General features: G+C 40.4%; 1 protein-coding gene across 1 annotated transcript; it reads right to left on the bottom strand.

Annotated features, from left to right (window-relative positions):
* Positions 1-4,852: 4,852 nt before the first annotated feature.
* zgc:113307 (uncharacterized protein LOC553753 homolog) lies at positions 4,853-15,689 on the bottom strand. Its single transcript, XM_062986162.1, has 3 exons — positions 15,068-15,689; positions 10,784-11,101; positions 4,853-5,004 (listed from the first exon to the last, which is right to left on the bottom strand). Exons 1-3 carry the CDS (start codon positions 15,687-15,689, stop codon positions 4,853-4,855), a joined length of 1,092 nt encoding a protein of 363 aa, XP_062842232.1.
* Positions 15,690-16,333: the final 644 nt, after the last annotated feature.

A 16,333-nucleotide genomic window follows, 5' to 3' on the forward strand; every position in this document is an offset into this window, starting at 1 on the left:
CTTAAAGAAAGATTGGAAGGTATTTGCATATTTCTTCCTCTACAGTGCATAATATCATTAAACAATTTAAAGAAATCAGGAAGAATTTCAGTGCCTGTGATCTTCGATACCTCAGACGGCACTGCATCAAAAACCGCCATTCAACAATAGCTGATATAACCACATGAGCAAGGGATTACTTTGGCAAACCTTTGTCAAGCACTACTTTGTCATGCACAAATACCACTTATAACTTTACTGTGCAAAAAAGAAGCCTTATGTTAACCATGTCCAGAACCGGTGCCGACTTCTCTGGGCTCTGAGGCATCTAGGATGGACCATCACACAGTGGAAACATGTATTGTGGTCAGATAAATCAGCATTCCAAGTCTTTTTTGGGAAAAAAGGACCATCCAGACTGTTATAAGGAACAAGTCCAAAAGCCAGGGTCTGTCATGGTATGGGGCTGTGTCAGTGCCCTTGGCAAAGGTCATTTACACTTCTGAGCTGGCAGCATTAATGCAGAAAAGTACATTGAGATCTTAGAGCAACATATGCTGCCCTCAAGACGTCATCTTTTCCAGTGACGTCCATGCATTTTTCAACAAGACAATGCAAAACCACATGCTGCACACATTACAAAGGCATGGCTGTGGAAGAAGGCCTGCCTGCAGTCCTGACCTGTCCCCAGTAGAGAATGTGTGGAGAATTTTGAAAGGAAAAATACTACAACGACGACCCCGTACTGTTGCACATCTTAAGTTGTGTTTGCAGGAAGAATGAGACAAAATAAAAGCTGAAACACTAAATCACTTGGTATCCTCGGTGCCAAAACGTCTTTTAAGTGTGGTGAAAAGGAATGGCAACATTACAAAGTGGTAAATGCTTTACTGTCCCAACTTTTTTATCTTAGGTTCATCCTGTCTGCAATGAAATAAAAGTCAAAGTAAATGTAAGAAACTCAGATTTTTTTTATTATTTGCAATTTCCATGCTGTCCCAACTTTTTCTTGTTTGGGGTTGTTATCAAATTTAGTTAATATTTTAAGTAGACAAAACTACCCAGTGTTGTTGTGTTGTCATGCACTATGTGAGCAAACACTCTATTGGCATATCACTGCTAAATTATGTAAGGATGAAAACAACAAGTTTTATTAGGAATTCTTTCCTAGTCAGGTTAGAGAGGCAGAATTTTAGGGCTATGAGGCATTTTTTTCATTAAATGTGCTAAAGTTGGCCCTGAATATAGAGTTTGAATGATTTTGGCTATACAATCAAACATACAAACATGCAGGCAGAGTCTCAACAACAGACAAGATTATTAAAAATTGTAGTGTTTGCATAATATGAAACTTGTAAGATTCTGGAACAACAAAGTGCCTTTCTGAATTAAATATCTTTCATGCAGTTTTTAAAAGAACTCAGATGGACAAGTAAGACATTCCAGAGAGAAGGGGCAATCAAGCACGCTGCACGCAAACCCATCATATGCATTTTATTTCTGAGAAGCTGTAGAAGATGGTTTGAGTTAGACCTAAGCTTAGGGCTGGACTTATGGGGTTTAGGAGGCTTCTTAAGGTTTCCTAAATTCCCTAAATACTAAAAGGTCAGTGCAAAAAAAATGTAATATTGGTGTGGTGTCACTCTTTAACCCTTAACACATTGGGCTGGGTCTGATGGAAAAACATCTGCATGAATGTGTAGTTGCAATTGCAAAGTTTGGAGGAGAAAAATAATAGTTTAACCTAGCAGAAAAAGTTGGGATGGCATGGAAAAAGCTAATAATTAAAAAACACAAAGTTTCTTACATTTATTTTGTCTTTTATTTGATTGCAGACATGATGAATCTGAGATATTTCATGTTTTATCTGCTCAGCTTAATTTCATTTATTAATAAACATCCATTCCTGCATTTCAGGCCTGCAACACATTCCAAAAAAAGTGTAAACAGTACAGCATTTACCACTTTGTAATGTTGCCATTCCTTTTCACCACACTTAAAAGACGTTTTGGCACCGAGGATACCAAGCGATTTAGTGTTTCAGCTTTTATTTTGTCCCATTCCTCCTGCAAACACGTCTTAAGATGTGCAACAGTACGGGGTCGTCGTTGTAGTATTTTTCATTTCAAAATTCTCCACACATTCTCTAATGGGGACAGGTCAGGACTGCAGACAGGCCAGTCCAGTACCCATACCCTCTTCTTCTGCAGCCATGCCTTTGTAATGTGTGCAGCATGTGGTTTTGCATTGTCTTGTTGAAAAATGCATGTACGTCCCTGGAAAAGATGACATTTTGATACCAGCACATGTTGCTCTAAGATCTCAATGTACTTTTCTGCATTAATGCTGCCATCACAGAAGTGTAAATGACCTTTGCCAAGGGCACTGACACAGCCCCATACCATGACAGACCCTGGATTTTGGACTTGTTGCTGTCTGGATGGTCCTTTTCGTCTTTGGTCCGGAGCACACTGTGTCCATTTTTTCCAAAAAAGACCTGGAATGCTGATTCATCTGACCACAAAACACATTTCCACTGTGTGATGGTCCGTCCTAGATGCCTCCAAGCCCAGAGAAGTTGACGTCGCTTCTGGACATGGTTAACATTAGGCTTCTTTTTTGCACAGTAAAGTTTTCAGTGGCATTTGTGCATGTAACTCGGTATTGTAGAGCTCGACAAAGGTTTGACGAAGTAATCCCTCACCCATGTGGTTATATCAGCTATTGTTGAGTGGCGGTTCTTGATGCAGTGCCCTCTGAGGGATCGAAGATCACAGCCGTTCAGCTTAAGCCTGCACCCTTGGCCTTTACGCACTGAAATTCCTTCATATTTCTTGAATGGTTTAATGATATTATGTACTGTAGAGGGAGAAATATGCAAATCTCTTCCAATCTTTCTTTGAGGTACATTGTTTTTAAACATTTCAATAATTTTCTCACACATTTGTTGACAAACTGGAGATCCTCTGATCATCTTTTGTTCATCAAAGACTCAGCCTTTTCTGGATGCTGCTTTTGTACCAAACCATGATTACAATCACCTGTTGACATCACCTGTTTGAAATCTAGCCCTAAATTGCCTCCGGCCTAACTTCTTTTGGAATGTGTTGCAGGTATGAAATGTAGGAATGGAGGTATATTAATAAATGAAATGAAGTTGAGCAGAAAAAACATGAAATATGTTGGGTTCAAACTGTCTGCAATCAAATGAAAGTCAAAGTAAATGTAAGGAACACTGCATTTTTAATTTATTTGCATTTTCGATACTGTCCCAACTTTTTCTGATTAGGGGTTGTATATTGTGAACTAAACTATATTGGCAGATCATATCCCGTCTCTGCCTGATCACGTCCACCTTGGTAAAATTGTAAAACACTGATGTTTGTCATTTCATGGACACAAGACTCTGTGTACCCTTGTAAATCAACTTGCACTGGGTGTACAACTATGGCAAAACCAACTGATCAGATCATTGGCAACTTTTCCAAGCAAAAAGAGTCAAAGTACAGTCACCATGTCAATCACAATATTTATTTGTAATAACTAAACAAGTATTTTTTGGCCAAGCAAATGCTTACAGGTGTGTAAAATCAATTATAAATGATATGCTTCCAACTTCCAACACTTGAAGCTGAAGAATGGCTCTCCTGTTCCTGACCTTGCCACCTGCTCAGACTTCTGACCTCATTCATATTGACTGAAATGTAGATTACAAGCCAAGCCTTTTCATTTAACATCAGTGCCTGAGCTTACAAATGCTCTTTTGATGGAACACTCACAAGTTCTACAGACACACACACAAATTTTGTGAAAAGCCTTTCTAGAAAAGTGAAGGCTGTTATAGCTGCAAAGAGATCAACAAGCTTATGTTTTGGTTTTGACATTCTTTGGTCCATAAGGTGTATGTCATACTCAAATCTAAAATCTAACTAGTTGCTGAATAAATATACACTGATCAGCCATAACATTAAAACCACCTCCTTGTTTCTACACTCACTGTCCATTTTATCAGCTCCACTTACCATATAGAAGCACTTTGTAGTTCTACAATTACTTACTGTAGTCCATCTATTTCTCTACATACTTTTTTAGTCTGCTTTTACTCTGTTCTTCACTGGTCAGGACCACCACATGACCACCACAGAGCAGGTATTATTTAGGTAGTGGATCATTCTCAGCACTGCAGTTACAATGGCATGGTGGTGGTGTGTTAGTGTGTGTTGTGCTGGTATGAGTGGATCAGACACAGCAGCGCTGCTGGAGTTTTTGAATACCGTGTTAGCAGTACCGTACTATTAGACACTCCTAACTAGTTGATCCACCTTGTAGATGTAAAGTCAGAGACGCTTATCTATTGCTGTTTGAGTTGGTCATCTTCTAGACCTTCATCAGTGGTCACAGGACGCTGCTCATGGGGCACTGTTGGCTGGATGCTTTTGGTTGGTGGACTATTCTCAGTCCAGCAGTGACAGTGAGGTGTTTAAAAACTCCATCAGCGCTGCTGTGTCTGATCTACTCATTCCAGCACAACACACACTAACACAGTGCTGAAAATGATCCAACACCCAAATAATACCTGCTCTGTAGTGGTCTTGGGAGAGTCCTGACCATTGAAGAACAGCATGAAAGGGGGCTAACAAAGCATGCAGAGAAACAGATGAACCACTGTCAGAAACTGTAGAACTACAAAGTGCTTCTATATGGTAAGTGAAGCTGATAAAATGGACAGTGAGTGTAGAAACATGGAGGTGGTTTTAATGTTATGGCTGATCAGTGTATACACTTTTGGAAAACACACTTGTATATGATGTATAACAGTATTTACAGGAAGGCATTTAGGCTGCACAGAGATGGTTAATATGTTTAAAACAGTTTAGATGTAAATGTTGTGGAGGACACGGAGACAATACACCCACTCAGGAGGAAGCTGATGGTGCGTCAGTTTATTGCCGTCTAGTCGCAGTATCTTTAGATGTGAATAGGATGTCAAACCCACCGTCCTGCAGAGACTGGTAATGTTAAATTCTGAAAGTAATAAAACAAAACATAAGCATCTTGTGTTGACACAAAACAATAGAAAAGTTGGGACACTGTAATTTACTTAAACTAACTTTTATTTAACTGATAACACTGTGACTTGGTGGGTAACATTGTCGCCTCACAGCAAGAAGGTGGAGGGCCCTGGTTTCTTTCTGTGTAGAGATTGCATGTTCTCCGGGTGCTTTGGTTTACTTTTGGTTTTGATGACCTGTCTGAGGTGTTTTCTACTTTTCGCCCAGTGAATCAGACCCATTGTGACACGATAAAGCGACGGTAAAACAGACAATAAACGAATAATAAAAGTACAAAGAAAACATTTTTAATTAGAACAAGACAAACACAGGCAAAATAAGACTAAAGTTATACATATAATGCTGTTGTTTTGGTTCCACAATTAGCAATTTAACTGGTAAAAGGTGGGGTCATCAAGATTTATTATAAACGGAGCATCTACAAAAGGCTAAAGGCCACCGCAGTGAGTGTAGAAACAAGGAGCTGGTTTTAATGTTATGGCTGATCAGTGTATGTCTGTCAAAATAACTCTCTGAGTTTGAATCTCACCTCTACCACCAGTCTACCCCTGTTAGACACAATTGGCAGTGCCTGCAGCAGACAAAATTGGTCACTAGTCTGCTGGGTGGGAAAAAAACAGGACTGAAAAGGGGATGGGGTCTTCAACGCTGTGTAAGGATCCTGGTTAGTAGCCTGAGGTGACTGTACAGAAGCACAGAGATCAGCGCGTGTCCAACAAAGTGTGGGCGAATAAGAAGGGGTCAGTGGACTGCGCACACATCAGAGGAAGAGTTTGTCAGGCAAATACACCCTCCTCTGACGCGATCGGGGTCCCCAGCAGTGGAACACTAATTGGCTACACTAAATTAGGAGGAATTGAAGAAAGTCTAAAGTAAAATAGTACAAAAATAATAATAAAAATAGGTGAAACGTCAATGGACCACTGCTATTTAAGCACATATTATGTTGTTCATAATATTCATAATATAATAATGCCTTTTTCAGCGGTCATCTTCTGCACCACATAAAAATATCCAGCTCAAACAGAAGCTTATCCTTCCTTATGTGTTACAGGTATGCTAGCACTACCAATCATGCTGTAGGTTCTATTACAGAGAAAGAAAAATCAAAACATATTTTGCATGGATGAACTCCCAAAGTTCTCGTAACCAGAAATGGCAGATTTTATGTGTTTATAGATACAGATGTTTGTTATGTTGAGGAGACTGTCTGAGAGTGAGACATTTAATAGGTACAAAAGGTCAGGATATCTATGTTTGGTCCTATTGATTATTCCATTCTGTGTCATGTCTGCTGAAACTATTTGTGGAAAATAGAAGTGTAATCGCCTGCCAGTAGGTGAATGTGGCTCCTAATAATCCTTTTTCCTTTTAAAGAGGCAGGTCAAAATATTCAGTGTCTATGTATTTATTATTTACCCGTGTCTGTTTTTTATTATCTGTGAATCTAATACAATTTTAGGTCATCATTAACCTCCATATAAGGGATGTGGTGTTTCTAGAAACATCTAACAGAAGGGATCACACACACGTTTACTTAATCACTCATAGCTAGGGTAATTTGGAGTAGTCAGTACACCACCTGCATGCTTCAGGAGGTATCTAGTCATATTCTGTCTCGTATAAATCTGTCATTAATCAATTTATATCATAGAGTCAAATCAGTGTGTTATTATTGGGATCAATAATATTCTGATATAGACAGCGATATGCAATTTGGGATGAAGCCTTTTGTTTAAAATAGACCAGTTAGCAGGCTGGTTTGTTTTGGTCATCATTTGGCAAACTCCTATATGCAGAGTAACAAAAGTTCTTAAAATAATCTGAACCGTCCACAATTCTGTCCCAAACAATTGTGTCCCAAACCTCGTAAATCTGTACTGCAAAGCATGTCAGTTCACCACCAGTTGTGTGCTATGTACAACCCCAAATCAGAAAAAGTTTGGACAGTATAAAAAATGCAAATAAAATAAAAATGCGGTGTTCCTTACATTTACTTTGACTTTTATTTGATTGCAGACAGGATGAATCCCAAAATATTTCATGTTTTGTCTGCTCAACTTCATTTAATTTATTAATATACCTCCATTCCTGCATTACACATTCCAAGAAAAGTTGGGACGGGGGCAATTTAGGGCTAGTAATGAGGTGAAAAAACTAAATAATGATGTGATCCCAAACAGGTGATGTCAACAGGTGATTGTAATCATGGTTTGGTACAAAAGCAGCATCTAGGAAAAGCTGAGTCTTTGATGAACAAAGATGATCAGAGGATCTCCAGTTTGTCAACAAATGTGTGAGAATTATTGAAATGTTTAAAAACAATGTACCTCAAAGAAAGATTTGAAGGTATTGGCATATTTTTCCCTCTACAGTGCATAATATCATTAAACCATTCAAGGAATCGGGAGGATTTTCAGTGCGCAAAAAGGCCAAGTGTGCAAGATTAAGCTGAATGCCCGTGATCCTCGATCCCTCAGATGGCACTGCATCAAGAACCGCCACTCAACAATAGCTGATATAACCACATGGGTGAGGGATTACATGCACAAATGCCACTGAAAACTTTACTGTGCAAAAAAGAAGCCTTATGTTAACCATGTCCAGAAGCGACGTCGAATTCTCTTGGATCTGAGGCATCTAGGATGGACCATCACACAGTGGAAATGTGTATTGTGGTCAGATGAATCAGTATTCCAGGTCTTTTTTGAAAAAATGTGCTCCGAACCAAAGACGAAAAGGATCATCCAGACTGTTATCAGCAACAAGTCCAAAAGCCAGGGTCTGTCATGGTATGGGGCTGTGTCAGTACCCTTGGCAAAGGTCATTTACACTTCTGTGATGGCAGCATTAATGCCGAAAAGTACATTGAGATCTCAGAGCTACATATGCTGCCTTCAAGACGTCATCTTTTCCAGAGAAGTCCATGCATTTTTAAACAAGACAATGCAAAACTACATGCTGAAGAAGAGGGTACGGGTACTGGACTGGCCTAACAGCAGTCCTGACCTGCCCCCAATAGAGAACGTGTGAAGAATTTTGAAATGAAAAATGAGACAACAACAACCCTGTACTGTTGCACATCTTAAGACGTGTTTGCAGAAAGAATGGGACAAAATAAAAGCTGAAACACTAAATCACTTGGTATCCTCGGTGCCAAAACGCCTTTTAAGTGTGGTGAAAAGGAATGCCAACATTACAAAGTGGTAAATGCTTCACTAAAATATCTCAGGTTCATCCAGTCTGCAATGAAATAAAAGTCAAAGTCAATGTAAGAAACTGTGTTTTTTATTATTTGCATATTATTATTCCATGCCGTCCCAACTTTTTCTGATTTGGGGTTGTACTTTTGCACAGTGATTACTAATTAAGCCCTAAAAGCAATAACCAAAAATCAATAATTAGACATTTAAAACACGGAATATGAAATTTGGTAGGCTTTCAAAAGTAGAGGAGAAGAGAGAGAACAGAAAGTGCTTTTTGGCATGTTTGGTGTCCTCTTGGAGTGTTCCCAGATGTTTCCAAATGTTTCTCCACCTCCAATCCCTCCCACATCATCAGCTAACCCACTTCTTTCTTTCCAGCTTCCCCTCTTAAAATTTCTCATCTCTGTCTGCTAACAGGGGAAAACACTTCTGAGCTCTTTTCCCTTCGACCAAGTCACTTTTTCCATCCATTTTTCCTGGTCTGCATGTTGATCTTACCTCGCCAAGCATTGTATCATAGGTCTGACGGCATACAAACACTACAGCCGCCTTCGGTTCTCAGACAGCACAAGACTGTGGAAGGAGCGCGCTGGCTGGATTACAACTATGACATCAGAGACACATCTTGGTGAAATCAGTGGCCTTGTTTAGTAAATGTTAAAAGCAATCAATCTAACTAATTAAATATTATGATAGTTTTAACTATGCATACTTCTTTGATAGCTATACACCTCCTTGTTTCTATATGCACTGTCCATTTTATCAGCTCCTCTTACCATATAGAAGCACTTTGTAGTTCTACAATTACTGACTAGTCCATCTGTTTCTCTACATACTCTACACAGAGCAGGTATTATTTAGGAGGTGGATCATTCTCAGCACTGCAGTGAGACTGACATGGTGGTGGTGTGTTAGTGTGTGTTGTGCTGGTATTAGAGTATTCATCAGTGGTCACAGGACGCTGCCCATGGGGCGCTGTTGGCTGGATGCTTTTGGTTGGTGGACTATTCTCAGTCCAGCAGTGACAGTGAGGTGTTTAAAAACTCCATCAGCATTGCTGTGTCTTATTCACTCATACCAGCACAACACACACTAACACACCACCACCATGTCAGTGTCACTGCAGTGCTGAGAATGATCCACCACCCAAATAATACCTGCTCTGTTGTGGTCCTGGGAGAGTCCTGACCATTGAAGAACAGCATGAAAGGGGGCTAACAAAGTATGCAGAGAAGTCACTAATTGTAGAACTACAAAGTGTGTATTTATTGTTTATTAATTAGGATTGTTTAAGTACTCATTTATGTATTTTCTTCTCACTTTTCTTCCAATTCAGCGCAGCCAGTTAGTCTTTCGCTGCTGGAGACCCCGATCGCATTAGAGGAAGGTATATTTGCCTGACAAAGGCTCCCTCCTATCCCTTTTTAGTCACTTATACTCTCCAGTCTTGCACATGGAGAGTCACGCCCTGATCGCCCTGTTTCTCCACTTCTGTACAGACGCCTTGGGCTACTAACAAGGGTCCTTAAACAGCATCAAAGACCCAACCCCATTTTCAGTCCAGTCTTTTCTCACACAGCAGACTAGTGGCAGAACCTGCCAGGGGACACCCAGCCGACCAGTAGCAGAGCTGAGATTCGTACTCGGAGAGTATCTCGATGCACAACCTGGGTGCTTGATTTATTAGGATTTTAACGTAATTTTTTTGACCCTTTGGTTACATTCAAGATAGGACATGTAGTTACAGATTATACATGAGTCTTCAGTTCAAGTTCAATGTCAAATTCCATCATGGGCCATTTGGTATCTCCAGTTAACCTGACTGTTTTCTTTGGACTGTTCTTGCTGTGAGGCAAAATAGTCACTGTGTCAGCCCTGTGATGGACTGGCGACCTGTCCAGGGTGTTTCCTGCCTTTTACTCAGTGAATCGGACCAACCGCAATGCTGAATTGAGTAAAAAGGTGGTAAAACAGACAATGAATGAATGTAAATGCTAAGTACTATTTGCAAACCTCTTGCTCTTTTCAGATATATCAGATATCCTTTATTTGTCATATATACATATACAGATGTACAGTACAATGAAATTCTTTCTTCGCATATCCCAGCTTGTTTGGAAGCTGGGGTCAGAGCGCAGGGTCAGCCATTGTAGCGCGTCCCTGGAGCAGAGAGGGTTAAGGACCTTGCTCAAGGACCCAACAGAGGCTGCATAGCAGAGCCTTGGTTTGAACCGCCAATCTTCCGGTTGATAGCCCAAAGCTCTACCCACTAGACTACCACTGTCCCAAAAGGCTACCACTGTCCCACTAGGCTACCACTGTCCCAAGGTACTACCTTTTTGGTACTACCTTAAAGACGGCCAAAATGGAAACATTTATATAACTATTTTTACATTTTTTATCTTGGAAGACTGCAGTCTGCTTTTAATTTTGCTACCTCTAAATAAATTACGCCATGTTTCATAAAAGCTGCGAAGTATTTAAATGTAGTGAATCATCTCCATCAACGCAACTCCATGATCTTACCTCTGATGTAGTTAACCTCTAAGTAGAGGTACTGGAGGGTGGTGGGAACGACTGGGATTTCAGTGAGCTGGTTGAAGGAAAGGTCTAGTTCAACTAGAGAGGTCACATTGAAGGCACCATGAGACATGCCATCATTCTTCAGCTGGTTGTGGCTGAGACGCAAATAGCGGAGTCTGTTAAATCCTTGGAGGCTATCCTCAGACATGCCTGTCAGGGAATTACTGATGAGGTAAAGCTGCTGAACAGACGGAGGCAGATGTTTGGGGAAAGTGTCCAGGAGATTGTGACTAAGATCCAGCAGGGTAAGAACTGAAAGACCTGGTGATAAACATGACAACCAGACACAACAGAATGAGTCTTTTGTTTACAACTACGGTGGTTGTAGCCACTAGTTCAGTTTTTCCAAACATTAGTTTTGAGGCCTAAATGGAATAGTGCGAGATTTTGGTTGATGTCATTATTTAAAGGGAAATGAGAACATCTACTTTATTTTTAAAAATACAAAAATGGGCACAATGCTCCAAGACAGTTCAATGAAAGAAAATTATTATGTATTATAGGTGGTGAAAAAAAATGCCAACAAGCTCACCACGCAAATGATAGTTTTGGCTGAAAGTGCAGTGACCGAACAGAATCCGAATACGTGGCTGGATAAGTGGGAAAAATAAACAGAGTTAATCGCCCAAAGACAGGAATGACACTTGTGCTGTAGACCATCGGAGCCTAAAACTCTACAGCATCCGTTATTTAGTGAGGCGATTAAAGCAGGCATAAACAATCACAAATCCTCACTGCTCTCTGCATGACCATAGAAAACCCAGCAACACCGATTAGTTCACGAACAGGGAGACTAACAAATATACAAAGGAAAAAGAACTGCTGAGTTTCTTACAATTACTTTGACTATTGGACCATTCCTGCATTTCAGGCTTGCAACACATTCCAATACAAGTTGGGACAGTACAGCATTTACCACTTTGTAATGTTCCCATTTCTTTTCACCGAGGATACCAAGTGATTTAGTGTTTCAGCTTTTATTTTGTCCCATTCTTCCTGCAAACACATCTTAAGATGTGCAACAGTACGGGAACATCATTGTCTCATTTTTCATTTCAAAATTCTCCACACATTCTCTATAGTGGACAGGTCAGGACTGCAGGCAGGCCAGTCCAGTACCCCGTACCCTCTTCTTCCACAGCCATGCCTTTGTAATGTGTGCAGCATGTGGTTTTGCATTGTCTTGTTGAAAAATACATGGACGTCCCTGAAAAAGATGACGTCTTGAAGGCAGCATATGTTGCTCTAAGATCTCAATGTACTTTTCTGCATTAATGCTGCCATCACAGAAGTGTAAATGACCTTTGCCAAGGGCACTGACACAGCCCAATACCATGACGGACCCTGGCTTTTGGACTTTTGGTCCGGAGCACACAGTGTCCATTTTTTCTGAAAAAAGACCTGGAATGCTGATTCATCTGACCATAATACACGTTTCCACTGTGTGATAATCCATCCCAGATTTTTCTTTTAAGCCCGGAGATCTTAATGCCGCTTCTGCACATGGTTAACATAAGGCTTCTTTTTTAAGCAGCATTTGTGAATGCAACTCTGTATTGTAGTGCTTGACAAAGGTTTGCCAAAGTAATTCCTTGCCAATGTGGTGATATTGGCTATTGATGAATGACGGCTCTTGATGCAGGGTCGTCTGAGGGATCGGAGATCACAAGTGTTCGCCATTGCTCTTTACACACAGAAATTCCTTCCGATTCCATAAATTATTAAATTATATTATACACTGTAGAGGGAGATGTATACAAATCCCTTTCAATCTTTCTTTGAGGTTCATTGTTTTAAACATTTCAATAATTTTCTTACGCATTTGTTGACAAACTGGAGATCCTCTGATCATCTTTGCTCATCAAAGGCTCCTCCTTTTCTGGATGTTGCTTTCGAAACAAACCATGATTACAATCATCTGCTGACATCACCTGTTTGAAATCTCATTATTATTTAGTTTTTTCACCTTATTACTAGCCCTAAATTGCCCCTGTCCAAACTTTTTTGGTATGTTTATACCAAAAACTTTTTTGGTAATTAATAAACCCACTAGTGGCTCAAAAACATAAGATGATTACCAAATACCATATACCTTACCATCTAACTCTATTGACATGACCACACTTTTAAAGCTTGGGTCCAGTAGCAAATAATTGCGCTAATGACTTTCTGGGAAATTTAGATTATCTGGAACTACTATCACATTACGCTTGCCCATTGTAATCAGGAACTGCAGGTCCACCCATTACAGTACCCCCTCCCTTAAGAACATTCCCACTCCTGCCGCTCGGTTGAGCTTACCAGGATGTATTTTTTGTTTGGGGGGGCATATTCCTCCCAGTTTAATAGGTACTGCCACTAATGCGGAAATAGTGAAGGAATCAATAGACCTCGTATGTTGGGGATGCAGCAAATAGTCGGGTGGTGGAAGGGAATGAAGTAGGGTTGAAGAACTGCATAGAACTGGTTTAGGGCAAGACATGTTGGACAGTAGGAAGCTGCATCTTGCATGCAACACAATTAATCATCCGAAGGACCTTGAATGGTCCTCCATATCTGGGACCTATTTTCTTATATTCCAGTACTAGTGGCCCAGAAGGCCTTTCATTTTTTCCCCTGCCATTTCCATGAAAGGGTATATATTGTCTGCACTAGGTAGGTGGTACGTGTCAAAGTAACAGCCACATGGATGGTAGGACCCAAGGTTTCCCAGCAGAACATTGCCCAAAGCATCACACTGCCTCCGCCGGCTTGCCTTCTTCCCATAGTGCATCCTGGTGCCATGTGTTCCCCAGGTAAGCGACGCACACGCACCCGGCCATCCACGTGATGTAAAAGAAAACGTGATTCATCAAACCAGGCCACCTTCTTCCATTGCTCCGTGGTCCAGTTCCAATGCTCATGTGCCCATTGTTGGCACTTTCAGCAGTGGCCAGGGGATTTTACACTATATTGGTTGAATGAAACAGGACAAAACTGTTGAGAATATTACTATTTGACTCGAGAATATTGCTACATTATTAGGAAAATATTGCATAAAAGTGAAAGTACATGGTAAATACTACAGTCAAGCCGGAAAGTCTGCACACCCATTTTACCTTCTCCACATTTTATTACATTACAGACTCATTCTATAATAGATTGAGTTCATTTTTTGTCACAAAATTCTACACAAAATAGCCAACAATGACAGAGTGAAAGCAGGTTTTTAGACAGTAACTGTAAAATATCATGTGTACACAAGTGTGCACACCTTTTGATATGACACCCAAAAGTGAGCTGAGGTGCATTTTGTTTTCACTGATACTGCTTGAGATGTTTCTACAATTAAATTGGAGTCCACCTGTGGTAAATCAATTGATTGGACATGATTGGGGATTGCCAACACCTGCCTATATAAGGTCCCAAAGTTGACCGTGCATATCAGAGCAAACTCCAAGCCATGGGGTCAAAGAAATAATCTGCAGACCTCAGAAACAGGATTGTGTCAAGACATAGATCTGGAGAAGGGTACAGAAAAATTGCTGCAGCCCTACAGGTTCCAAAGAGCACAGTGGCCACCATCATTTGTAAATGGAAGAACTGAGCGACCGGGGAAGATGGGCCTTGGCCAGGGAGGTGAGCAGGAACCTGAGGGTCACTCTGACAAAGCTGCAGCGTATCTTTGTGGAGATGGGAGAACCTATCAGAAGATCAACCATCCAGGCAGCACTCCACAAATCACGCCTTTATGGTAGAGTGGCCAGACGGAAGCCACTCCTTAGTAAAAAGCAGATGAAAAATGTCCAGAAACAAGTGTGCCAAGCTCGTAGCTTCTATCCCAAGATGCCTTGAAGCTGTAATTGCTGCCAAAAGTGCACCAACCAAGTATTAGGCTAAGGGTGTGTACAGATATGTAACCCCTAAATAAACGTAAAATAAAATTGCATATTTTCTAAACCCTGTTTTTACTTCCTAATTATTGGTGATTGTGTGTAGATGATTGAGGCAAAAAACAAACTCAATCTATTGTAGAATGAGACTGTAACATAATAAAATGTAGAGAAGGTGAAAGGGGTGTGCAGACTTGACTGTATAAAGAAACAGCTCCCTACCTACAGAACTACAACACAGTGCCATTTCAGTGTTTGTTTTAAGGGGTTAACAAAAGAAAAGATCAAAATGTCTATTTTAAATAAGAAAGAAGCAAAAACTAAAAATCTTATACCAGTGGAATTAAAGCATTACCTTTGAAATCATCTTCTCTAATATTTTTTAGTTGGTTGCCTTTTAACAAAAGCACTGTAAGATTCTGCAAATTCTTGAAAGCTCCATTAGAAAGACTTCCAATGTGGTTGTATGCCAACCTCAGCTGCTTGAGTCCACCAGGCAGCCCGACTGGCACCTCAGTCAAATTGTTATAGTTCATAAACAGGTTTACCAATTTGGTCATATTGGAAAGCAGCCTACCATCAAATTTCTCGCTGAGCAATTGGTTGTTGTCCAAGAACAGCCAGTGTAAATTGCTAGCATTGACGAAAACTTCAGATTCAAAGCCAGTGATAAAGTTACCCTGAAGGAAGAGGTACTCAGTCCTTGACGGAAGGCCTTTGGGAAGCTTCTCTAGACCTTTGTGATCACAATAAAAAGCTGTGGGCCACTGGATTGGGCAGTCGCATTGTGCAAGGCAATTCTGACTGTTGACCATCCACGACCAGCTAGAGTCCTTGCGATCTCTCAGGGTCAAAACAGTAGGTTCTCCCAAAAAACGGTCAATCCCGAGAGGAAAGCCACCATAATCTGGGTCAACAGTAACAGCCCACATCTGCTCAAACACAGAGACTAGTGCAAACAAAAGCCTGATGTCCATATGTCGGCCTGTCTGAGATAGAAAAACAAGCTTTAATACACAGTATGCCTCTAATAGGGTATATTATTAAAGGGTGTAGTTTGGCAGTGCTTCATTGGTTTTTCTAAAGCTCCCTGTCGTTTGCAGCTTTTTTGTTTGCATTCTTTATAATAATACAGTACTAAAACCTAAATGACTGCAAAACTACTGACCATTTTCCCCCAATACTGGTCTTGGTCATCAGCCTTAACACTAATTCAATTGGTTCACATGCAGAAAGAAATGTATATCTCTCTTACCATGTCTGGTTTGCAGAGCCCCCATACAGCAAGTTAATCTAGCTTCTTGTTGCAGCAGGCTACAGCAAAGCATTTATGCAGGAAACCTGTAGAGTTTAACCAGCCAATAACACATTACACATGTTTTTGTGCCAAGGCCCGAGGGCTTTTCAAGACTTTTTTGCAACCAGTCCTGCCAGCCTTTGGGTAAAACATTGCCACTGTATAACATTCAATAAAAAAGTTGACTGGAAAATACTGGACTAATACAGAATAGTATAAAATGTATAAAATAGTAACCTAGATGCAGTGTAATACACAGAATTTCCAACATTAGTAGAACGTATCTTCAACCCCAAATCAGAGAAAGAGTTTCTTACATTTACT

This window comes from Trichomycterus rosablanca, chromosome 24 (assembly GCF_030014385.1).
Source record: "Trichomycterus rosablanca isolate fTriRos1 chromosome 24, fTriRos1.hap1, whole genome shotgun sequence".
Classification (NCBI taxonomy): Eukaryota; Metazoa; Chordata; class Actinopteri; order Siluriformes; family Trichomycteridae; genus Trichomycterus; species Trichomycterus rosablanca.